We start from the raw sequence: 23,588 nt of genomic DNA, 5'->3' as shown, positions 1-23,588 counted from the left end.
ACAATAATAGACAGAATGACTCTGGAGAGCTTGCAGACCCTATCCGAATTCGTTATTTTTTCAGGAGCGATGAAATCAAAGAAAGTCTTCTGTGGAAGGATCTGATTGTTGATAGTTGAAGAAAAGCTCATCTCTCTCAAGGATCTGTAATTATCAGCCTCTCACACTTGTAAAAGCTTTAGTTAATGGATGTTGGTCGAGGTAGGCACGCATGGAAGGAGCAACAATCAAGCGATTGTGGTGTCACGTGTCATGATTAATACCCCGCAATATTGGTCAATACCCCGCAGTCCACAACAATACTCGAGTACTTCTTCATTACCGGACTTTCTATCTTCGTGTTACCTTCAAATCTCTTCTATTGCTCACTTCTTTTTTCTATCTCTCAGAAACTCTCATCGGAAACCTGTCTACCTGTCTACCTGTTTACCATTCTCCGATACTTCCATCGTATAACACCATTTTCCCGCCATGTCTTTCCTTGGAACTATCCGCATAAACTTTCATCATACCATCACAAGAAACATTCGTGGAAATCAAACTTTTGTTTATGAAATCATCATCAAATCCAAGACCTTTTGCGCCTTCATAGCCTAGCTCAGTTGCGACCCAGCCAGGCATCATAACAAAGGCATTCAGCCAGTCGTCCTCAGCATTAATTCGAACAGTGAGCCAATTAATAGCAGCCTTTGAGGGACCATATGCAGCATTTCTGATTGGAATTTGGTGTCTATAGAAAGTTTAAAGCCAGGCATTTAATATTATGGAAGGAATGTATTTGTGCTTACGCAATTGCCCCGGCCGAAGAGCCCATGGGTGTGAAAATGGGATTCTTTGATTTCTGCAGCAAATTTCGTGTTGCTTGGTATATTGATATACAGCCATAGACATTCGGTTCTATGTGGGCTTTCAGGTCCGATATTTTAAGATCAGCCACTGTTGGCCAAACATAAGAAACGCCTGCGTTGGCAATAACGATATCAATATTTTGGATGCCGTGCTTATCCTGGAGTTCTCGGACGGCATCAAATGCATCTTGTTCGATCGAGGCGTCAATTTTGACGATAATCACTGTCAATTGTTAGACTTATTCTTAATCTTTGAAGTTTGAAGTCATTTAGAAACTGATCAGGAAGTCCTGTGTTGTGCCTCTTCATTGCAAGTCGAAACCAGTGGTAGGCAAATCAACTATACTCACGACTAGTTCCAGATCCTCTAGGAAGATCAGCGAGCCTTTTCGAACTCTCGTGGGATGGATCACGATTTGCCGCAATCACAAGGTGATTTGGTAATGCTAAGTAGCGTTCTAAAAGTCCTTTACCTAAGCCCCGATTTGCACCAGTTATCAAAACTATAGTTGGTGACATTGTGAGGTAGTAAAGTCCTAGGTATAAGTCAATTTATTGTATTGAAGAAGTAATAGGACTTTGATGGTTGAATGTACTTCATTTTTGATGGGAGTGTATGTGAAAATCTTATACAGTGAGAAATTTATCACAGATGATAGATTTCTTCCGCATTACGGATATATTGATTGTAAATCAAGAAAATATAAATCCACTCTAGATGATTTATCTGGTGAGCTATTGGACGACAAAACCAATGACAGAAGTGAGACCATGAATTTTTCTCAAGAACGTCTGACGAGCAGGTTAACATTCCGACGAGACGACGGACATTTGTATTTCAGGGGTCCAGGGGTGGAACGACCAATCATCAGCCGCGCATCGATCAATATTCTGAATGAACCCTTCACAATTATGTTTGATTCCTTTTAATTGATTTAATAACACATCCTATTTTTGAATTTAACAGCTTTCCACTCATCTTTATACAAGCCGTCCTGGAGGTTCTAAGATAATAGTTTTATCTTTCACCTATAATTGTCGTCGCATATCCCATTCAGCCCTCGTCAAATTCAATTGGGACTAGGTCATGCATTCACACCCTCCCCAACGTCACATGCCAAGTTTTCTTTTCAGCCTCATCATTGGCAATCATGGATCTATGGAGTCATGAAAGATGTAGATCATTTAAGCTTTTCATGAAAATAGTTCCATCTAGATATATGCCGCGGAGATCTCATGCATTCTTTGCTGACTCTTAAAATCTAGTTCTGGAGACTGCTGGAAATTTCGATGCCAGAGCGGTTCAAAGACATTGTACATAATCTACATACGTTAACCTTATACACGAGTCAAGTGTGGGATCACGCGCCAACCTCCACGAAAATTATTTCTTTTTCCGTGCTTAACACTTGAAGAACTCAGGATAATCACCCGTCTCTTTGCGTCACATGAGTAGCCACTGAGTAGTACTACATAATAGAATCGTGATTTTCGTTCATATGTCTCATATTTAAGCATCTAATCATTTCAAGCGATAAATATTTCAATCTATTGTCCTATTGGCAATCAATTCCGAGCCAATATCTCGGAATCAACAGAGGTATAAGTAGGAACGTCGAGACGTGAAAGAAGTTTATTTTTCCGATTTTCCTGACATTTCAGAAAACTCTCTTCCACAATTAAAAGATTACTTTACAAAATGAGATTTTTTCTCAAAGTCATCGTCGCATTTTTCGGTGCATTAGCTACTGCTAATCCTCTTATTCCCGTTCTTCCATCGAGGGATACCTCCGTTACTCATTCATCATCTGTTATCCCCAGTTACACAGTCCTCAACAATTACTGTGAAGCCGCGGGCCCTAATGCTGTAAGTCAATTGGTCTTCCTTCATATTCGTTTGCATCTTAAGCCAGAACCAGTCGTCATATTTCATCAAAATCGCTAGCCCATAGTTCCTTGCCATAGTTTACTTGATACCTGGATATGAACCGCACTTACTAACTTTTTTCTAGTACGTCGGAGTTCAATATGATAACGGTGTAATAACCTCCTATAATTATGGTGATTGTTATTCCTACGTTGTAAATGGCAGTACCGCATTGGCAGCCGTTTTCTGCAAAAGTGTCATCTGCACAAACTGCTCGTATGTATCACGATTTTTGTTTCCTCACTTCCCGTCTCTCGTGCTGTCATTTTGATAGCTCGAATTAAATGCCCACCATCCTAGATTCTCCATTCTCCAAGCTTTATCTAACGATATACTAACATTCTTGAAATAGTGGCGACGATTGTACCGACCCCAATATTGTTCTCACAGTTCCAAGGAGTTTAGTTTTGGTCAATCCAGCGGGAGTTGTAACGACAGTGTTGGGAAAAGGCGCGATTTGTCAAAAACTTCCGCTTGACTTGCCGGTTTAATCCTCAGATGAGCCAAAGCTTTTCATTGAGAACAATTGATAAGGTGCTGAGTTGATTACGGTATATGGAAGATGGTTGCTAAATATCTGGGGGGGGGCATTCACCTTTGTTAGTATGGGAAAAGGCTTCAGAGTTTCAGAAAATGAATGTTGGTCGTCATTGAAGAAACTCATACCCGCCAAAGTGCCTTTCGATTGGAATCCCATGCTAGTTCATATATTTACCCCTTCAGTTACTCTGCTTCGATATTCTGAAATTTGCGTTTCCACACGAGAGTCCTCGTTTAATTCATCTGTCTAAGAATTGTGATCGAATCCTCGTTCAAGCGCCATGTTCTAGTGACAAATGGCATGTGCAAGCCGAAATATTTTATCTATGTCAATGCCATGAAGCGGCTTGTAGCAAATAAAGTTTAGATGTCTAACACGTTTCTCATCATTGCACCAATTATCGAGATTACAGGACTCGGGAATCTTTGTACTCGCTCGTAACATTGCTCCAGATCGTCCTTGAAGACTTACGATCAATCAATTGTGATATCTACCGGCGTGGCCGAACACTAACTATACCGATCTAAATCATCCATTCACGTTTTCGCTTCTCTCTATGGCTATCTGTGTTACGATCTTACTCTCAGCTATTTATTTTTGGTTCACTTTATACCAAATTACCGTTACCAAATTTTGTCTCGAGAAATGTCAGGCGTAGAAATGTTTTTCCAAGACGGGAGACTGTGTCTACATAATGAATGTACGAACAACTTTTGGGGGCAATTTGAGATGTTTTAGGCTTTTCTTACTTTATTTTTCACGATTGTCTTCAAAAATATCAGATATCAATTGGATATATCAACTCCCAGTCTACCGCTTCACTGCCAGCTCGATCAATATTTCATTCTGTCAGGATTTGATTCGACATTCTTATAAGCAATTGTTACAGACTTGGCAACATAGCTTTACCACAAAAATCAGTATGTTCAAGGTCCCTTTAATGAGTTGTTTGAAGAGGTATAAATACTTGCTATCACCCCCTCACAAAATGTCAATCCCATCCCATCATAAAATACACATAACATCTCATCCCTCCCATCCAATCCTAAATCTCAAACTTCTCATTCGTTGACTCCTGATTATAATTCATAAAAAAAAATAAAAAATGAAGATCACCACTCCCCTCACAAGTCTCCTCCTCAGTTTCGCAAGCTACACGACCATCAATGCTCAAACAGCAGCCGACACAATAAATTCATGTCAAAACCAGAATGTCAACAATGTAATAAGATTTCTTCCCTATACACTCCCCATCCTCACAATATCCTCCATCTCATCATCTAAACTATAAATATACTATTCCCACCAAACCATCACATCTCAAATGAACCCCCCCCGGAACATTATCCAAAAACTAACCATCTCAAAGTTCATCTTCGCAAGCTACGACGGCGACCTCGCAGCAACCTACGCATATTCCCTTTGTTTCCCATTCGAAATCTTCGGAAATGCGCTCGATTCCGCTCTTTTCTGTCGCGATGCACATTGTTCTTTTTATAGGTAATTCATTCCTTCCTTCCTTCTTTTCATTGTCTTGATGTGCGGAAGACGAAAATAACCTCTCCAAATTCAATTAGCGACGATGACTGTACAACACCCTCGGCTTTCTCAATTACTCCTATTCCTTTCATTCAAAACCAAGGTCTTCCTACCAAGGTAACTGCGAGCTTGGGGTGGAAGAGCGCAAAATGTGGAAGTAGTTTGGTGGGGTTTACTTTGGGTCAGTAAGATACCTATTCGGGATTTATTTCGGAGTTGGGTCTTGGGAAAGGAGGGGAGGGGGGGCATACCCTTTTTTTATATACAATTTTTAGTGGTCCTTTTGCTGCGTTGTAATTGATTATGAATTTCCATTATTTAAATTTGCCACTCCATTGTAATCTACTCGCGACACTATGGTGTTGTCATCGGAACCAATACAAGGCATTCGAGCTATCATTTTATCCCCGGATCCAGACGGAGTCTATGGAATTTTGGCAGTGAGACATATAACCGAAACTGAACAAATTATCAACTAATTACATAGTGATTCTGAAGTTGCTTCCATGGTGCCTGTATAACGCATTATGATTGCTTAAAATCAAGAAGGGGTATCATCAAACGTTTTGAAGAACTTGTCGAACTTTCTTCACGTTGTAATTCTGGGCTGTACACTGATATAATCCAATGCGAGATGTAAGATAACAATTCATTCTCGTTAATCACTTATTTGAGAAAAGTACACCGGGTATCGTAATATGATCCTTACTGCCCTACTAAAGCATTTAGGTCTTTCCAAAGATCGATGCCATGATTATTCCACCCATAACGCAACGACCAAACTAGAAAATAGACCCTAAATGATTATAGACTCCGCATAGAAATGCATCAAGTGACCTCAATAAAATCATTTCTCCACAAACATCCCATCACAGAAAAATGCAAACAAAAGCGCCTCCACACCTTCCATGATACCATGCTAAACAGATAATCCAACGCCCCTATGTATGTAAGTATCCTATAATATGCGACGCGCGAAGACAATGTACATATCCATGTCAATACCAATGCTTAAACACAAACCAGCGCATATGTATACCCATATCTAATCCCATACCCATTCCAAACCATAATACTGCCAATACCCATAAGTCGTGATTCTTTCCTAATATCTTCAACGTTGTCTGATACGTTCGTCAAAACCCATCCAATACCTCGTCCCAATCGGAAACCTCTCCATCACCATAATCAGTACTAACAACACTAGCTTCCCTTTGAAACCGTTGCGTCTCGTTCGTGATAGAACTCGCTCCCTTCTGCCTTTCTCTGATTCGTGATGGTGTTTGCATTTCTACCTCCTCAGTATCCATCTCTCGTCTACCCCTCTCGCTAGTCTTTCTCGGTGTGGGTGTGGGAAGAACCGCTTTGTATACTTCATCCCACTCCTTACTTTCAGCAAGCGCAGCTTTCAGCTGCCCATCTACTTCAGGTTCAAGGTCATCATCAAAGTTATGTCTATTAGATGAAGTCGCCTCTTTAATTTCATCCCATGCTTTCTTACTCTCTGCTAAAGCAGCAGCCTCCAAATCTTCTGGTTTCTCGGTGAAAAATCTCTTTTTAGTAAACTTGTCTTCTGGTTTTTCCTTAAACCAAGGTGATCTTTTTGGTTTGGGCGTAAGTTCCATATCTGGGTCAACTTGTGGAGTACTTGGTTCAGCTGACTGGCTTTGCAATCTTACCGGCCGGCCTTGATGGTGACTAAAAGGGGATATTTGAGCTTGTGGTAACTGCGAGGGACCTGCCACCGGTGATTTGGCTTTTGACAAATTCTCCAGTCCAGCGAGTTCTTGACTGGAAAAAAGTGAATCCTGGCTACAAATAAAGCTTTGTAGATCTTCTATTCCTGCCGATATCTCTTTGTGAGATTCAATGGAGTATTCCCTTTCATTTCCTTTTTGAGGCGTTGAATCAGAAATTTCCCAATCCTGCGAAAACATTTTAAGTTCCTGCGTAGATAACATGCCTCCGAATTCATCATCAAAAGTTGTAGAAACATTGTCCTTCACATCTCCTTGTTTTTCTTCATCCCGCTTGTGATCCAAATTCCTACCCGAGACTGCAAAAGATTGAGGTGCAGTGAATTTTTCACATAGTTCTCTAGCTTCTTGAGTTGCACTAGGAAAAAAGTCATCAAGATGAGATTCAAGAAATGCTTGTGTGGAAGGTGGAAGACTATAATCGTCGGTTGTTTTCCTGGTATTGACCGAAGCAACAGGGGAAGTTTTAAGTTTGCTTTTCTGGGGAAGAGCTGGGGGACCCATGTTGATAGATTTTTCCTGGAGTGCGGGGCGTATATAACTTTTGGATGTAGAGGGTTGAATAGGTGATTTTTGTGCCGGTTCTCGTTTACCATGATGAACTTCGGGCACAAGAGAGTGAACGGCTTCCTCTCGCGGGCCCTGCTGACCCAAACCGGTTGTTCGAGACACTGAACTCTCAGATGCAATGACAGTAGCATTCTTCGACATAGTTCGAGCAGTATCTGATGATATCTTCGCGCGGGGTTGGTTTCTATCCAACGGCCTGGAATTGAGGCGTGTATTTGTTCCTAGTACTGAAACTGCACGTTCATTTATATTGGATGGTGGATTTTGTAGACGATCATGAGAAACTGTGCGTGAGTGTGAGTTGTTTAGTTTTTCGTGCGTCGTGTTTGTAGCTGAAACCCTAGGAAGACGTGGTGGTGATATGGTATGTATGGATTGAGAAGTTGATATATTTCTACCATGAATAGGCGCATGCCAAAGAAGTTCTTTTTCCTCCGCAAAATCCTTTACAAGCCTGTTTGATGTGGGAGTTGTCGCTTTTGTCTCCTCTCTACAGATCTCTTTGTCAGTTGATACTGCTTGTTTACTATCTGACTTGCAAGCTGCATCTGCTGCTTCGGAACGGATTTGAGAATCAAGCATATTCTCCAACTCAAATGCGTCATCGGGCGACATTTGCTCTCTTTCAAAATTCTTCATCCGTGGTAACTCTTGCTCATCATTGAAAGGAATGGTAGGATTTTGAAACGGGGGTCTTGTCAGACCTGCAGATCTGGCTCTACCTAGATTCGCATTTTTTGGCGTGGAATGCATGGAACCTGTGTCCAACAATGAAATATCGTTTTCTGACAAGGGCGGAAAGTCTCCAAATTCGTCCTCGGAATCTTCTGGTAGTATTGGTGACCTCGGAATGACTATTTTCTCACCCCTCTTTTTGTTTGCAGGTTGTTCCTTCTGGTTTTCATCTTCAAGTTCGAAATTGCGACGCGTGATGTGTTTCGACAAGACCTTATCCTCATTTTCATCCTTTTCCTCGTCCCCGTCCCCGTCCCCATCCTCGTCCTCCTCGGAAATTTGCGCAACTCGTTTTGCGGGCGGTTCGTCATCCAAATCGTCGCATATAGTACCCTCAGATTCTTCACCTGGATTCAATATCTCCCGAAATCTCTTGGTCCCCTGCTTCAAAAACAAAGAAATCCTGGATTGACTTGGGCGAACATGTCTGCTGGGTTCCGGTATCCCCTGTCTCTTCCTTTCTTCTTTTTGTTCTAATGCTTTTGCAGCTTTCTTATCTCTCGCCGCTTTTGCTTTCGCAGCTGCTTGTTCCTTTTCATATGCTTTCCTGTGCTTCGCCAGTTCTTCGGCATCTCGTCGCTTTTGTTCCGCTTTCGTTATTCGTGGCGTTCGGTTTGCTTTTTGATATGCTTTTTTTGCTTGCTTACTGGTCATTGGTCGATGGACTTTTGGCGCATCCACCAATTCGAAAGTGCGTTGTTTGCTCGGCATTTTGAAGAGTTGTTGTGTTACATATTGCAAATTGCAGGAATGTATAAATGAAAGATTGATGATGGACGTCGTTCGAGGCCGAGGTTGGACGTTGGAAGTGAGATATTCAAGCGATCTATAATTAGTCGATGACACGACGCGTTGACCGTGTTGACGCGGGGTCTATTACTAAGGCAGATAACACCAAGTCACGAGACCTTGGACTAGACATCGCGTACAATATCCCGAGAGCTATGATAAGAACCATTAGATGCTTTTGGGGTCAGATTCCGAGGCATATATTCCGTACGGTACTTTTCACACCTATTGCACAATGGTTCGCTATATCCAGCTATCTTCACCCGAGCATACATACAAATCAGATCATGATATCCTCATTAAATAGGCTGATATGCATCCTAGCCTTCATTCCCGCACCTATCTCAACAATTAATAAGTTCTTGAGGATCACTATTTTTGAATTGGGCCTTCAGGAGATACCGTTTGCAAACGCCATACTCAACTGGGCATTTATCTCTTCGGCGTGTCTCTTGCTCCAGAGTAAGCTAAATGGATACCTACTAAATGAATTGCTTCGAGTGGTTCTCACAGGTAGGAGTATGTTTTCAGTTTATACTTCAAGAAGCAAGATTGCAGTCTGTAAAGTTACCTGATGAATATCAAACCTTTCAGTGCGGGGTAGATTTCTCAGACCATCTAGACATTTTGAAGATGCAGAACTCGGAGAACTCGATCAAAATGTGACTTGTATTTCGTTCGCAACTGGAATAGAACATAGAAAGAAATCTGTTTACGCCGGCTCATTGTTTTTTCTTAATGTCTGCATAAGAACCCAGAAAGAATCCTGGTAATAGAGTGGCTCAAGAGTGGGTACGCAGGTCAGCAGTGCTGGCCAGCACCCGGTCACTAACCGTTGGAAATTTTGATCTCCTTGCACCCGGTGTTGCTTGTATTTTCGGCAAGGCTAAATTGGTGTACGTTAATAAGACCCCACGACAGCTCCATAAATGCACTATCTGAATATTGCCTGTGTAACCGGCAAATCTTCTACAACACAGGGCTCAAATATCTAAAGCTAATATTCGTTTCGATGGAGTTATTGAAGCACAAAGATACCCTAAACAAGAGACTATTGCTAAAATAAAGATTAGTTCATTTGGTTGGCAGAAACACGCAATTGGCAAGTGAACACTCCTGGTCACAATTACGTTACAAGTTCGTCCCGACAGTTTGGTACCTACCTATCTAGTGCTTTCCCCATTAGTCTTCCCGCATATGTTGAATGGCAGCGGGCCGGGTAAAATGTCTAGGATGATTGAAAGTTGATAGGCATCGCGCAATTCTGTGTCTTGGTAATCACAATGTACGTCGTACCGATTGGATAATGAGCATGTGCCAAGCCTCGGAGATTGGAAAGTGGGTTACTATTAGTGTTCTGGTTAATTATATCAAGTATTTGACAACCTACCTATCCGTACTTGAACCGGTAAATCCACTCCTGTTGCCAAAAAGCATGCAGATCTACCGCTATGAGAACAAGACTACCCCTCATGTAGTTTGCCATCCTGTGGTATATGCATCTATCTAGCTTCGGAGTGACATACTTTCTGGCCGCACAAGTAATGTTCGAGGTGCCAGTGGAGGTCCAATTTCACAAATAAATTCTATGAAGTATCTACCACACCTCTCTGTCGAATCAGCCATGAGCGCCGGGTAAATATAACATTTAATTTTTTGTTTCTCTTATATGCGTATCGGCGGAAATTTGAATCCTTTTCATTGTGTAACCTCCAGTAAGATGTTGCGTTACTCAAAAGGAGACAACGTGCAGGCCGGGGCTTCATATTTATAAGTTAGTCCGAACGATATCCAAGTCCTTGATGCCTCGGTTATATTCAGCACCACTTTATCCTTCTATTTATTTGCAAACTTTTTCTATGAATCTTGATGGCAATCTCACGTACTAGCAGTTTGAGATTCCGCCGTCAAAAAATTGAGTGTTGCTCATGCAATGTAAACAAAATCTGACCCGCACTATGGTGGTGACTCTTCCTTATACCCAACACTTGACAATGTTTCCTCGCTTGGTTCTAATCCTGTCGTACGTATTTTTTTACCTTCACATATTAAGCATGCATTGCTACACTAATCCGAGTATTTCCTTCCGTTACCAGGTTCCAGCACAGCTCGCTCACTATGGTAATCATCGCGCTCATCAACACTCATAGCCGTCGCCATTAAAGTTGTGTCATTTTTAGGGCGTCTTTTTATGGCAGGGGGTGGTAAATCTTTTTTCCCTTCTTCTTCTAGATTATCCAGTCGATATCCTCGACTGGAACGCCTACCCGTACTTGATAATGAACCTCTCAAGACTTTGTAAAGTGGTCGGTAAGTGGGTATTGTTGCAGTGAGAATCGTAATCATTAGTTCGGTAGATGACCATAATATTAAACCTATGGTTTCATCTAAAAGAGACTGTTAATCCTTCAGTTTTGGATAATTGGCTACGGAGATTTACTCACAGGAATAATCAGACCTTGATGAGAGGCCGTTCAGGTTCACTGTTCTAATCACACCACACACCATAGCACTAATTGATTGTAAGTTTATGACTACGGTTTGTGCCAGCGAGGAGACCTACAAAATTCCCAAACTCATGGATGATGTGATAAGAACTTTCTCCTTCTTCTTCATATTCAACTTCCAAAGTATGATCCATGGTAGCGCAGCGAGAATGAAATCTGCTGCTGCGGAGGTGCCTCTGAGGTATTAGCCAATTTTTCGGGAAAATCTGGAATCATGCCACTCACCTCCCACAGTGATTGAGATGGCAGTAAATTGTTCTGTGGAGACCCAACACTTGGCAGGAATATATGGGTTCCAAACATGAGCTATCGGATCACACCGAATGAAGTCGAACAGAGCGCAAATGACGGCGATACCAGTGACCGCAAACATGGTAATGTAGAGAATCCATTTGTGCCATTCGACAACGGCAAGTCTCAGCAAAAACACCGATGCTGAAGCTTTGCTAGTGGCTATACCGATGATACAGAACCTAAAATGTATCTTAGATGTATTATGTGTATTATAGGAAAGAGGTGACAGTGTACGTTTGACCAATAATCTCCGATCGAGTGGCATTTGCGAAAGCCTCGATGGTGAGATCCGTAGAATGTTGACCGAACCCTTGAGTTGTAGCTGCCGTGCAGGCCACTGTGTATGGCATCAACATAAACTAAATATCCATTATCAGTACCGAGAACAAGGAGTCATTCGAGAACCTCAACTCACCCAGCTGACTATGATAAGATAATTATCAAAGCCCACGTTTCGCGTGATGAATCCTTTCGTGTAGAGTCTGAGACCGATTGCGATCAGAGCTATAACAGTCTCTGTCCACATGACCGCAACAATAGTTGGCCCTTTACCGGCTATGGTCATTTTGACTGGGAGAGAAGAGTAATTTAGCTGAGTTGATTCCAAAGTAGGGCTCTCTTATAAGGTATATAGAGAAACATAATGCGTATTTTCATATTGAAAACACTTGATACTCGAGCCCAACATAAGTCCGAGTTATGCTTTGCAATCAAGAACCATGGCTTTATAAAAATCGGTTGGTAATTTCTACAGTGGTATAATTGAACAATAAATAATTCGGCTTGTTGACCATGGGCCCCAGATACTGATTATTAACCCTCAATTCCTCGGTAAGAAATCAAGTTTAATATCAACGCCATTTGAAGCTGACATTAATGCCATTTGGTAGATCTCCTCTCGAACCTCTTAAAAATCTGAACGTATTCAGAGTATATGGTCAAAAACTGCTGCATCATTTCATCCATAACATGGGACCAGGCTCACTTTAATTGATCCGCAGGATGATGTTGCATCGTTTAATCCTCCCTCTACATAAGCAAAAAAACAGGCGGGAATTGACTACTATTCGAAAGACCTTTAATAACTAACATCTATTTTCGATATAATATTAAATAATAAAAACACTTAGAATCAATACAAAGAAGACTCAAATTTTCGTTTGCTTTTTTCAAATTTCAATATTTAATTTGAAATGAATTTATAATCTATTAAAAAAGTCCTTTGAAAGGTACTCAATTTCCGCCTGTTTTTTCGCTTACGTAGAGCCTCCCCTGCCACATCCTTGCATCGGTAAAACTTTTTAGTGTCGCCTTTTTGAGCTGGCGAATAATGTGAGGGAATTAATCTACAGGCATATCCGGATTTCAAAGCTTATTGTATGGGTAATGTGGGTTACCAACAGTTAGTGGAGACTGCTGCATATCTATAATCTATGCAACACTGCAAGTCTGCCAGGGGTACTTCCGATTATGCTCCCTCTACGTAAGCAAAAAAACAGGCGGGAATTGACCACCATTCGAAAGACCTTCAACAACTAGGATCTCTTTTCAATATAATATTAAATAATAAAAACACTTGATCTCAATACAAAGAAGACTCAAATTTTCGTTTTCTTTTTTCAAATTTCAATATTTAGTTTGAAATGAATTTATAATCTATTAAAAAAGACTTTTGAAAGAGTACTCAATTTCCGCCTGTTTTTTCGCTTACGTAGAGGCTCCCATTCATCACATCTTGATTGTGACAATAACTGCCTATACAATGTTTTGCTTGTTTACCTTTGTATAAAACCCGACCCTTCATCACAGATAATAGCCCCGCATTTGCCTTTCTTCAATTTCTTATTTTCTTCATCGCTATATCATGGCGCCAGGCATGTCCATCTTGCAGGTAATTCTCTCAAGTGTCTTCATTTTCGGGTTCTATTTAGCTTGGTATTACTTCAAGTCTCCCCTTAAAAGCATCCCCGGGCCATTTCTAGCGAAATTTACGAATTTCTGGCGCTTGATTGAAACCTATAATGGCCGAGCAGAGCTCACGCACAAATTCCTTCACGAAAAATATGGACAAGCTGTACGAATCGGCCCAAACCTTGTCAGCCTCAATGATCCAGATCTTGTTCGCACTATTTACAGCCTCAAGGGGGATTTCCTCAAGGTATGATTAGGCTCTATGATAAATCAGCTTTATCATGGTTCTTGAAATCTTTTCCCTCTGTTGCTAACGGGTAGACAGAGCGACTTCTACACGGTTAATGATAGCAAAGTAGGCAACATAACCATCAAAACCGTCTTTGGTATTCAAACAAACGAGATGCACAGTCAGATGCTACGGCCGGTTCAAAAGCTGTATAAGATGGGTCATATATTGACACTTGAGCCACTAGTAGATAACACCATCAATCATCTTTTCAGACGCCTCGATGAGTTGTTTGTCGATGCTTCTAACGCAGGGACAACTTGTAAAATAGATGAGTGGATGGTGTTTTTTGCATGGGATGTTATCGGCCAATTCACCTTCAGTAGATCGATGGGCTTTCTGGACGCTGCCTGCGATCATTCGGGTTATCTCGACGTATCAAACCAGATCAACGACTACTTTTGCGTAATTGGACAACTTCCTGCTCTGGACCATTGGCTTGCAAAAAATCCAGTGTGGCCTATTGGACCGTTGACTGTTGACAAAGCTGCAGCATATTGCGCCGAGCAATCCATTGCACGTCAAAAAGGTACAGATGAAAAATCTGTTGATCAGAAAGATATGCTCGATGATTTTCTAGAGCTCAAACGTTTAAATCCAGGGATGATAGATGATAACACAGTCATTGGCTATATGTTAGTAAACATTCTTGCTGGTGCTGATACCACTTCGATCGCTTTTCGAGCAATCATCTACTTCACCCTCAAAAATCCACGGGTATACAAAAAGCTCCAGCAGGAGATAGACAATGCCAATCTGTCTTTGCCTGTAGCTTATAAAGACGCAGCGAAACTACCATATCTTGAAGCCGTAGTCAGGGAATCCAGCCGCTATTTTGCAGGTGTAGGTCTCCTACTTGAGCGTGTCGTTCCCGCAAGTGGCCTCACCCTTTCCGATGGTACTTTCTTACCCCCAGGAACAAACGTGGGCATGGGTCCCTGGACCGTTCACCAAAGTAAGAAGGTATTTGGTGAAGATGCTGGATCCTTTGTTCCAGAACGTTGGCTTCGATATGAGGATCTTGAGACTCAAGAAGAGTATGAATCCCGCCGCGCTGCAATGAGACAAGCAGATCTCAGCTTTGGTGCTGGCAAAAGAATTTGTCTCGGGAGAAATGTCAGTATCCTTGAGATATACAAACTGATTCCTTCGTTATTTTTGACCTATGACGTAAGTTTATCCACCCATACTTTTTCTTCACTCAGTGACACTGACTGTAACACAAGATTTCTCTCGTGGACCCTCAAAAGGAATGGAATGTTCAGAATTCATGGTTTGTAAGACAAACTGATATTGACGTAAGGATCCAAAAACGAAAGTTTGCAGCAGTCTAGTTTTAGCCCTGTGAGTTGTGTGAATAACAAATTTAAATATAATGCAATTAAAGATATTAAAATTATGTGAAGGGTTAAAAGTACAATATCATGCATTAAGAAAAGGCGCTCACCTTATCCATTGAGAAAAGTTTTACATACCAATATTAGACAGTCACTTTTCACAAAGGACTCTGCAATTCACAGCAGCAGTATTTGACTGAATTGAATCATTGATATTCCTACAGTACCATGAATATTAATCTGGATACTTTCTCAATACTTAAGCTCCGTCACAGACCATTGTCTCGTGACAGCAATCTTCCCTTGACTCATGATCCTGTCAGTGTTCTCATTGCCACGAATTTCCTCACTTTCTTCAACTACTCCTAGTTCTCCACTGTTACCATTTATAGAATTCTTGATACCCAATATATCTTTTCCACTCTCCGTATCATTGTTTGCACTATTCAAACGGCGCATACGGAATGATTCTTTGTGGAAAGAGAACTTGGAACCTCCACGGTTGGTCTTGTAACTATTAAAGTAAGATGCGATTCGGTGGTTGAGAATGATTTCGAGAAGAGGTATGAGCGTTGGGATACATGCAGCGATGATAATCAAATTGATCTCGTATCTGCCACGTTGATCCAGTTAGCTTATATTGTGCACAGATAGGTCACTTGTAAATTGATACAAAGAGCTTGATGCGAAAAACTTACGCGTTCCATACAAATAGCCACACGGTAGCCCCTGAAGAACAAAGTCAGTTTTGAGACCGTGAGGGAGATAATTTACTTGCATGTAATATCAGAGTGATTGGCATCATTTTTGAGTTCAACAATCTTGATAACGGCGAATCCAAAGGCACTGGTTTTTAATTTTAGCAACATTAAGATTACGAAGAGCTCAACAACAGAAGATTTACGAAACACCAGTGCTAAGTAAAATACAAATGGCCACCTTCTTCCTTTTATTCATCTGCAACTTCCATATCATATGAACTGGTACAATTGCTAGAACTAAATCAATGAACGCCATATAACCTAAAGTCTCATCAGTAGGTATCAAGGTATCAATGAGAGGAAATAATTGCTTGAAGCAGATTGCGACATAATTGATACAACATTAGATTTGATGCAATGATCATTAGGCGCCGATGCTGGGTTCCAAAGCATTCTGACAGGCGTACATTGCCCAAACATGAGAATCACAGCTATACTGTTCATAGTTACCATAACAGATAGGAGGCTGATGAGAAGCTTCGTTCTCCATGGTGTTGGGTATTGAAGCCGCAAGATCAGACAAGCAACCGATATTTTGCAAGTCGTGAGACCGGAGACGCAAAGTGGCTGTGAAATCCAGTTCAATCTTGTTGTAGTGATGAGTTGTGCCGTAGTCAAAGTAGATGCATGTCGACAGCCACCATTTTTGGCATAAATTGTCCAGACAACACTCATTGCTGTCGTGGATGCCTGTTCATAACTGTGAGCTCGAAACCCCTACCACAGGAAAGATACGGATTGTCCATACTACAGCAGCCAAAATGAGCCAGTCATCCCACCAAGTGCTTCGGATCAGTCTCATGCGACAAAAGAACCGGAGAGCGACGAAAACAATGGCAAATGCCGTCCAAACCCAAGTCGAGATCAATAAGAGAGGAGCTCGATCAGCTGTTGAAGCATCAAGGGGTTTTGAACTCGAGCTCATCTTCAAGCTAGAATTCGAGTCTTTATTAAAATGAAGCGGATTCTAAAGCAAAACTGATGTGGTGAGAACGGCTCAGCGTCGAGAAGATGGGCTAGAAAAACAATAAAGCGATCGAGTAAATTATTCTATGTAATGGAGGCTTAGTCTCATTGTTATATTATTATGAGAACACAATCCTGAGCAAATCTCTTACCTCGTGGTAATAAATTCTTGCACTATCAAATCACAAACGTCAAGATAGACATGGGAAATTTCTGACATCCTGAGCCCCCGAAAATCCGGATGCAACGGGGAAGCAGATTTTAGTACCGGTTAGAAGCCCTCAGATTGCGATCCACTAGGCTACCGAACTGCTGGGAGAACCGAAGAGGAAGGTAAGTGTCGCTTATGATATTGGTTCCCTATAGCATATTCAAATTAGTAATGCTGACCATTTGGAGCTGGTGGTTTAAATTAATGTAGAAAGAAAAGCATACGTATTAAATCTCCGCTCCAATTTCAGATTACTATATCGTGGGGTTACTGCGTTGAGATGACAGCCAAGTATCCAGAGACTTACATGTGATAATCCATGAGGTGTTGCAATGGTATCATGAGCAGATTCTCGAGAAGTGATGCAGTACTTTATCCACATTATCAGTGTTGGAATTTGATAAACCTGGCATGCCAATCCCAGACCCCAGTAGAATTCAGGGACGGGGTTACTACTGTGTAACGGCGGACCATGGATGTTTCCTCGTTTATGCTTGACATTAACTCTCTAGATTATCATGTAGCGTTGTCTGTGCCGTATAAGGTCACGGCCCGTGCATCATTTAGTTGACGGGTATGAACATCCGACAGATTATCAGCAATATGGTCACTGTACGTTGACAGGTGCATCAAAGAACAATCATGGAGATGAGGGATGGAATCTGGATAAAATCACTAGAAAGTACCTAGGTGATTGAAATAGAATCTAAATGGTCCTAAAAATCTCAAAGAATAAGTTTGAAGGATACTAGTAGCATTACTCGTTCGCTTAAGATTTTGTGACAGTCAGCATCAGTCCAACAGTTCATAAAAAGCTTGATGAAGCATGTTTTAAACCTCTATCAGATCTTTGTATCTGCCTGAAATTAGAACTTTCTAAGAAACTCCTCATCTTTCAAACAAAAGACCTCAAACTTCACCAGAGTATCTGAAATTATCTGCATTCATAGACTTAGACAATCTCACACTCAATAACACTCTCGCTGATGTCATCATCTGCCTTCCAAATTCCACTGATTTTCAACCCCGCGGCAGCAATATATTTCTCGTGCAAAGCCTGTATACATTTCATACCTCCTCCAGTAGCCATCATGTTTAAGTCTTGAGCCGTCATTAATTTTGATGCCCCATCTGCTGGAACAATCCAGTCGTTGATGATCACCTTGGAATATCCTGATTTCATGGCTCTACGGATGTGATTCAGAATTTGGATCATGACGGCTTGTGGCCAGTCATGGGATATATGTCTGAGATAGTATAGACGAGCACATGTAGTCAAAAATTTATTCATTATTGGATATATTACTGTTCACATGGGTTGCGATATTGCTCACCTTTGACAGGTATTTCTGTCATAAAATCATGGACCAAGAATTCCACTCCCGCACTCTCATCTATCAAAAGTTAGAAAATAATTATCGAGTTGGTGATACCACGATATAATAGTAGTCCAATACTCTTGTCATCGACATCATCAACTCCCCCACAACCCCCCAATCCAACCCAACTTCATCATCCCGACCCATCCAACCACCGCAACCACAAAAGCACCACCAACTCTCTCCTCCCACCCCCAATCCAGCATCTCATTCCCATCCCCCAACTTCACCATTTCTTCACCACCCAACCCATTCAAAACACAAATCTCCATTTATTCCACTAGATCCTCCACAATTATTCAGATCTCTCCTGCACGAAACCTCTACAAGCATTGATACCAGCGCTTACCGCAGGATTGAGATTAATCATCAATGATGGATGTTTACCGGTGTGAGAGATAAATTCATTTGGACAGAAACTTATACGGTGAATACTGACTTCAGTATGTATAGCTGAGGACATGAGCTGAGGATCATAAATAGATTGATGGATTTGATGATAAAAGCGCAGTTTGATTCCAAATAACGATATAAAAGCGAATGGGTTTCTTTATTCGGGAATGTTGGTTCGAGGTTCAGAGTGGAGAGTGTAAAAAAAGTGGTGGAATCTAAGATCGCTTTTAAAATCGTGACTTGAAACCCTTGAACCAGTAATAAGACGCGGTAGAAGATTGATCAAATGATCGACAGTACATTAAACTCATCCTCAATGGTTTGAGACTTTTCGCAAATTCAGGAATTTATCACTGGAAGCAAAATTCCCGGTATGATGTTAACGAAACAGAATCTCGGCGCCGAGAATCCCTAAAGCGAGAGATCCGGAAACCGATTGTTCAACTCCCTGCTAGCCACCCCCTCAGCCTCTCCACATAGTCGTTTTTCTTCAGAATCTTGTTCAAGACCTCTTTGCATCGACACCTCGCCTTCTTTCTCCTGCTGTTCCTGTACGCGATTATACGTATAATTATGTGTAAGAATAGCTCTTCGAATTTCCTTAATAATACTATCCATTCTTCTTTCTCGCTCTTCGATATAATATGCCGTATCATCTGCGTCGTACGTTACGGTACATGGACGGCGTCTTGAAAGATACGATCTTTGTTGTCTGATCGATTTTCTATGGCTCTCCTGTCCTCGTAGATATTTCTCGAGCATAGCCCCCCTTTTATCTAGTACTAAAAGTAATTCGGCCCCATCTGCGCCACTCCCTGCACCTGCATCTAATAACATATCCAAAGCTTTCTTCAATGTGCGTTCATCCGAAGGGTCCATACTTGCTCCCAGGAATCTATCGAGATCCCTCAAACAGTTTAAACAGAGAACTATTGTGGTATCCATAGGACCATTTTTCTCCCAAGGTCCGCCTTTAGCATGAACATCAGCACCGGCTTTTAACAAAAGCTCAATGGTCGTAAGAATATCATTACCACGAGGCTTGCATTTGATCCAGAGAGCGAAAGCCCGATGCAGTGGAGTCCAAGTTTGTCTCCAACAGCTAGATAGACTGCCACCTTTCACGGCGATAGTCTTGTGATTTACATCAGGTCCAAAACCCAGAAGCATTTCACAAGCCTGCACATCATTTAACATTGATGCATACTGCAGCGGTGTGTAAGAGTCATGCTCCGCCTCAATATTTGCGCCCGACGCCAATAAAATCTTGATCACTCCCAAATTCCCATTCGCTGAAGCCATCAATAATGGAGTTCCAACACTATCACAAGATCCACGGGATTCAATGTTGGCACCATTTTCTAAGAAATATTCACATAAATCCACATTACCGTTCCTACAGGCGGCATGCAATGCGTTTCCATGCCGAGCGCTCGCATCATCCAGTCTTGCCCCGGCCTGATGCAGTAATTTGCAAATCTCTAATCGGTTTGCAGCAGCAGCAGAAATTAGCGGATAACACCACTCTCCGCCAGAGATGTTTGTATCCATGCCAGTTGCAAGCAGAAGCGTGACGATTCTCTCCGAGAAATACCATCCCGCGGCTGCAGCATGTAAAGGGGTCCCTAATTTGGATACTTTGGATTTATTAGGTGGACTGCTCTTGTATGGTACGTTACTTGATAAGAGTGGGACTAGACTAATCAAGCCATGATAACAAGCCCAAGACAGAGGGCATGGTTCGGGAGTGATGTAGTCCATAGAAGAATTTGTATCGTGCTCTGAGAGTGCTAGCTCGCTTGCTGAGTATGGAAATTCTGGCTTAAAGGATTTGCAGATAATCTGTGATATCTCCCATGCATTTTGATTGTTCAACGAGGCATGGTTAACAGATGTAGCCCAGCTCTCGTTCATCAACAATAATGCCAATTTCTGTGAATTTCTCACGAGATCATGAAGCTCATTGCTATTTACTTCAAGGCGTTGCATATAATAGGTCCAGCATGTCGCTGCGTGAAAAATCAACGGGAAACTTCGATAAATGTCGACTAAATCAGGATATGGATATTTCAAGGATGGCCCAGCATGAAGCAAGTATGCTATACACCGTGCTGCAATTGATTCAAGGCCATTTGCCTCTTGTAGATGGTATTCATTAAAGGGTCCGGTAGACGTGCGGCTTGATTGTAAGAACTCCTGGACGGAATAGTGGGCAAATCGAATGTATGACTCTCCATTCAACATTGGAAGAAAGTATCCTTCATTTTTACTGTAAGTTGTAACAAATGTTGATGGAATAATATCAAGAAGAGTGAAATTGTCACCATCGCAGCTCAATCTATCGTCTTCTCTCAGATAAGGAGGAGACTCAATCTGAACTATCACTGCTTCTGAGAGCTCTGACACCGTCAACGGGCGCGCAGTGTAAGTAATCCATCGCAAGGCAATTTTGACGTAGCAGTGATCTTCCTCAGGTATATTCTTCAGTGCCCTTTCGTAAAATATATCCAGAGAGCTTGGAAGTTGATTCAATCCCTTTCTTATTCCTGACACAGTCCTGTACCGTTTCAATGATTCCAATTGAAGTGCTGCTAACCTGAACATACCATCAGCTTGTCGCGCGACGGATTCCACAACTTCATCCTTGAAATCAGAACTCCACATTGTTTGTCGGAAGCTACTGATGTTTTCATGGAGAAACTTCTTGATGTCTTCGGTAATGATTGGATCTTGAACTCTGATGCTTTGGCAGCTGTCCGAAACATCTCGCTTCCTCATCTCATCTAGATGAAAACGGATATCATCCTCTGCTCTACTTGTGACAAAAATGTGTATAGAATCAATTTTCCATTGATGAATGTCCTTGAGAGCCTCCAGTAATAAATCCCGTTCTGCCTTGGGGTACTCATCCAGAGCATCCACAACCAAATAAACATCTTGAAGGCCGGTCACAACAGACTTGAGGATTTCCATCATTTGTTTGATGGTCGGTTGCTGCTGGCCATGATTGCAATGGGCATATGCATCTTTCAAAGTTTGCGGCGTGTCCCGACGATTGCTACAAATATCTCTAATCCAAGAACGAATTATATTGGAAACGCTCTGTGTAGTCAAGTTGTCGAATTTGATATACCAGTATGTGACAACAACATTTATCTCTTGTTTGCAGAGTTGCTGAATATGTTCAATCACAGTAGAACTGTGAAAATGTTAGATGGCAAGGGAAAGAGAGGTTGTCGAACATGCCATAGAATCGATTTTCCCGCCCCCGCTGATTTTATCGTTAGCTTTGTTCTTTTAGGTAGTAAAGGGTTAAACTAACCGCCTCCATTAAGCCACAAGAACGAATTATTGGTTTTCGACCAGGTGTTGAGATGATTTCCGTCTATTAGCCAAGATCCCGTACCCTCTTAGAACTTTTCTTGGGTGATATTATGTTCTGTAGATGGATCAGGAAGTGATTTTATAAGCCATTTAATTATCTGGCTTCGCTCTTTATCTCTCTAAGCCGCTCTTATTTTATTTTGAATATCCTTTAAGATATTATAATGATACATGGACATATGCCTAATGATATACACACAATCAGATTGGTCCCACAACCAATCCCCCCTCATGAGTGAGACAGAGGGACGGAATGCTAAGTATAAATGCAGGGGGTAGCTTGTGCTCGGAGGAAGGGACGATCTCCTTTAAGACTGTGGGTGGCACTTTGCCCGAATCAATCCCTCAAAGATACGCTGCTCTACTTAATAGTGGAAACCTCTTCATATTGTACCAAAACATAACTTTCTTTCTGAAAATATCCGAAATCTTTCAAACTCGGATGATGCATTGATGATTGCCTCGATCTAAAAACAGAATATTGTTGAGTTTTGGTTATGAATTTTGGTACGTAATGACGGAGCGCATCCGCGTAAATAGCCATAGCATACCACCACTTGAAAAGTATTTTGACATACAGATCTTTTGTTCTGCTAGAATGGCGGGTGAAAGTAAACAAACAGACTTACAAATTCTCAACTCCAAATGCCAACATTAAATCATGCTTATGCTTATCGATAAAATCCACATGTTTATCCACATCTTTCTTCTTGAACGGCCATATCAAAGACTTCAGCTTTCCGATATGGTTTTGCTGTTTCGAAAAGGTATCGAGTTCCTTCTCGATGCCATCAAGCTCAGCCTTACAAAGCGACAAAGTTCCCGTTTTGTTTTCCAAGAGAGTTTGGATGTTGATTGAAAGAGTATGTGGCAGATCGTTAATAGACTTTAGTACGCTTTCGAGATTCTTGATCGAATGATAAAGCCGTTGTATGTCGTCGCGAGCACTTTTGACTCCCTCGTAGTATTCCATTAAAGCCCCACCAACAGCCTGCGCCAGTTGCACCACAGCGATAACGCTGGCAGCAGTACTCAGGCCGTCCATAGTTTTAGGGGTTGTGACGATAAAAGCAAATGCGTGATGTTTATATAAAAGAGATGAAATGAAAAGTATCTTTGGATCAAATCATCCAAGCTTTCTGTGTAGTAAATTGTCTGAATCGTTTTCATGAAATGAGGGGAAGGCTGAAGTGCTGGCTGCCCAAAGCCTCATGTTACCCATCTTTCGTTTGCTCACCAATAACGGCCGATGGGTAGACGCCCACCTGCCCAAAGTAGCATCTTACATCTCGAGAATACAAGGGTCAATGAAGCGTGGCAAAAGAAGATACATTTTGTTTTGAGTGACGTGTAAGTAAATGAGTGGTAAGATTGTTGCAGGTCAAATGTAGCTTTGAGGAGGGGAAATACATAGCATCTAATAAGTCTGTGCGTCAAGAAGTCTGAGGTT

The 23,588-nt window shown here is 41.6% G+C and overlaps 9 protein-coding genes across 9 annotated transcripts; 3 read left to right on the top strand and 6 right to left on the bottom strand.

Moving 5' to 3' along the window:
* Positions 1–426: 426 nt before the first annotated feature.
* Positions 427–1,367, bottom strand: EAE98_007047 (uncharacterized protein; the record flags this gene model as incomplete). Its single annotated transcript, XM_038954670.1, has 3 exons — positions 427–730; positions 789–1,071; positions 1,199–1,367. 3 exons carry the CDS (start codon positions 1,365–1,367, stop codon positions 427–429), a joined length of 756 nt encoding a protein of 251 aa, XP_038808812.1.
* Positions 1,368–2,547: 1,180 nt separating this feature from the next.
* EAE98_007046 (uncharacterized protein) lies at positions 2,548–3,266 on the top strand (the record flags this gene model as incomplete). Its single annotated transcript, XM_038954669.1, has 3 exons — positions 2,548–2,715; positions 2,861–2,991; positions 3,128–3,266. 3 exons carry the CDS (start codon positions 2,548–2,550, stop codon positions 3,264–3,266), a joined length of 438 nt encoding a protein of 145 aa, XP_038808811.1.
* Positions 3,267–4,421: 1,155 nt separating this feature from the next.
* Positions 4,422–5,044, top strand: EAE98_007045 (uncharacterized protein; the record flags this gene model as incomplete). Its single annotated transcript, XM_038954668.1, has 3 exons — positions 4,422–4,538; positions 4,686–4,816; positions 4,894–5,044. The coding sequence occupies 3 exons, from the start codon at positions 4,422–4,424 to the stop codon at positions 5,042–5,044; spliced, it is 399 nt and encodes a 132-aa protein (XP_038808810.1).
* A 947-nt stretch (positions 5,045–5,991) lies between these two features.
* On the bottom strand, positions 5,992–8,628 carry EAE98_007044 (uncharacterized protein; the record flags this gene model as incomplete). The annotated part of the gene is made up of 1 exon (XM_038954667.1): positions 5,992–8,628. One exon carries the CDS (start codon positions 8,626–8,628, stop codon positions 5,992–5,994), a length of 2,637 nt encoding a protein of 878 aa, XP_038808809.1.
* Positions 8,629–10,397: 1,769 nt separating this feature from the next.
* EAE98_007043 (uncharacterized protein) lies at positions 10,398–12,212 on the bottom strand. Its single transcript, XM_038954666.1, has 6 exons — positions 11,923–12,212; positions 11,742–11,866; positions 11,439–11,686; positions 11,270–11,387; positions 11,151–11,218; positions 10,398–11,093 (listed from the first exon to the last, which is right to left on the bottom strand). Exons 1-6 carry the CDS (start codon positions 12,070–12,072, stop codon positions 10,774–10,776), a joined length of 1,029 nt encoding a protein of 342 aa, XP_038808808.1. The 5' UTR covers positions 12,073–12,212; the 3' UTR covers positions 10,398–10,773.
* Positions 12,213–13,371: 1,159 nt separating this feature from the next.
* Positions 13,372–15,041, top strand: EAE98_007042 (uncharacterized protein; the record flags this gene model as incomplete). Its single annotated transcript, XM_038954665.1, has 3 exons — positions 13,372–13,665; positions 13,744–14,877; positions 14,934–15,041. 3 exons carry the CDS (start codon positions 13,372–13,374, stop codon positions 15,039–15,041), a joined length of 1,536 nt encoding a protein of 511 aa, XP_038808807.1.
* Positions 15,042–15,296: 255 nt separating this feature from the next.
* On the bottom strand, positions 15,297–16,061 carry EAE98_007041 (uncharacterized protein; the record flags this gene model as incomplete). The annotated part of the gene is made up of 3 exons (XM_038954664.1): positions 15,297–15,657; positions 15,819–15,890; positions 15,949–16,061. The coding sequence occupies 3 exons, from the start codon at positions 16,059–16,061 to the stop codon at positions 15,297–15,299; spliced, it is 546 nt and encodes a 181-aa protein (XP_038808806.1).
* A 26-nt stretch (positions 16,062–16,087) lies between these two features.
* On the bottom strand, positions 16,088–16,730 carry EAE98_007040 (uncharacterized protein; the record flags this gene model as incomplete). Its single annotated transcript, XM_038954663.1, has 2 exons — positions 16,088–16,522; positions 16,554–16,730. The coding sequence occupies 2 exons, from the start codon at positions 16,728–16,730 to the stop codon at positions 16,088–16,090; spliced, it is 612 nt and encodes a 203-aa protein (XP_038808805.1).
* A 2,435-nt stretch (positions 16,731–19,165) lies between these two features.
* EAE98_007039 (uncharacterized protein) lies at positions 19,166–23,183 on the bottom strand (the record flags this gene model as incomplete). Its single annotated transcript, XM_038954662.1, has 3 exons — positions 19,166–21,953; positions 22,172–22,255; positions 22,768–23,183. 3 exons carry the CDS (start codon positions 23,181–23,183, stop codon positions 19,166–19,168), a joined length of 3,288 nt encoding a protein of 1,095 aa, XP_038808804.1.
* Positions 23,184–23,588: the final 405 nt, after the last annotated feature.

The sequence above is a fragment of the Botrytis deweyae genome (assembly GCF_014898535.1).
Source record: "Botrytis deweyae strain B1 chromosome Unknown BDEW_016, whole genome shotgun sequence".
In the NCBI taxonomy this organism is placed as follows: domain Eukaryota; kingdom Fungi; phylum Ascomycota; class Leotiomycetes; order Helotiales; family Sclerotiniaceae; genus Botrytis; species Botrytis deweyae.
This window is presented reverse-complemented; position numbering and strand designations above follow the sequence as displayed.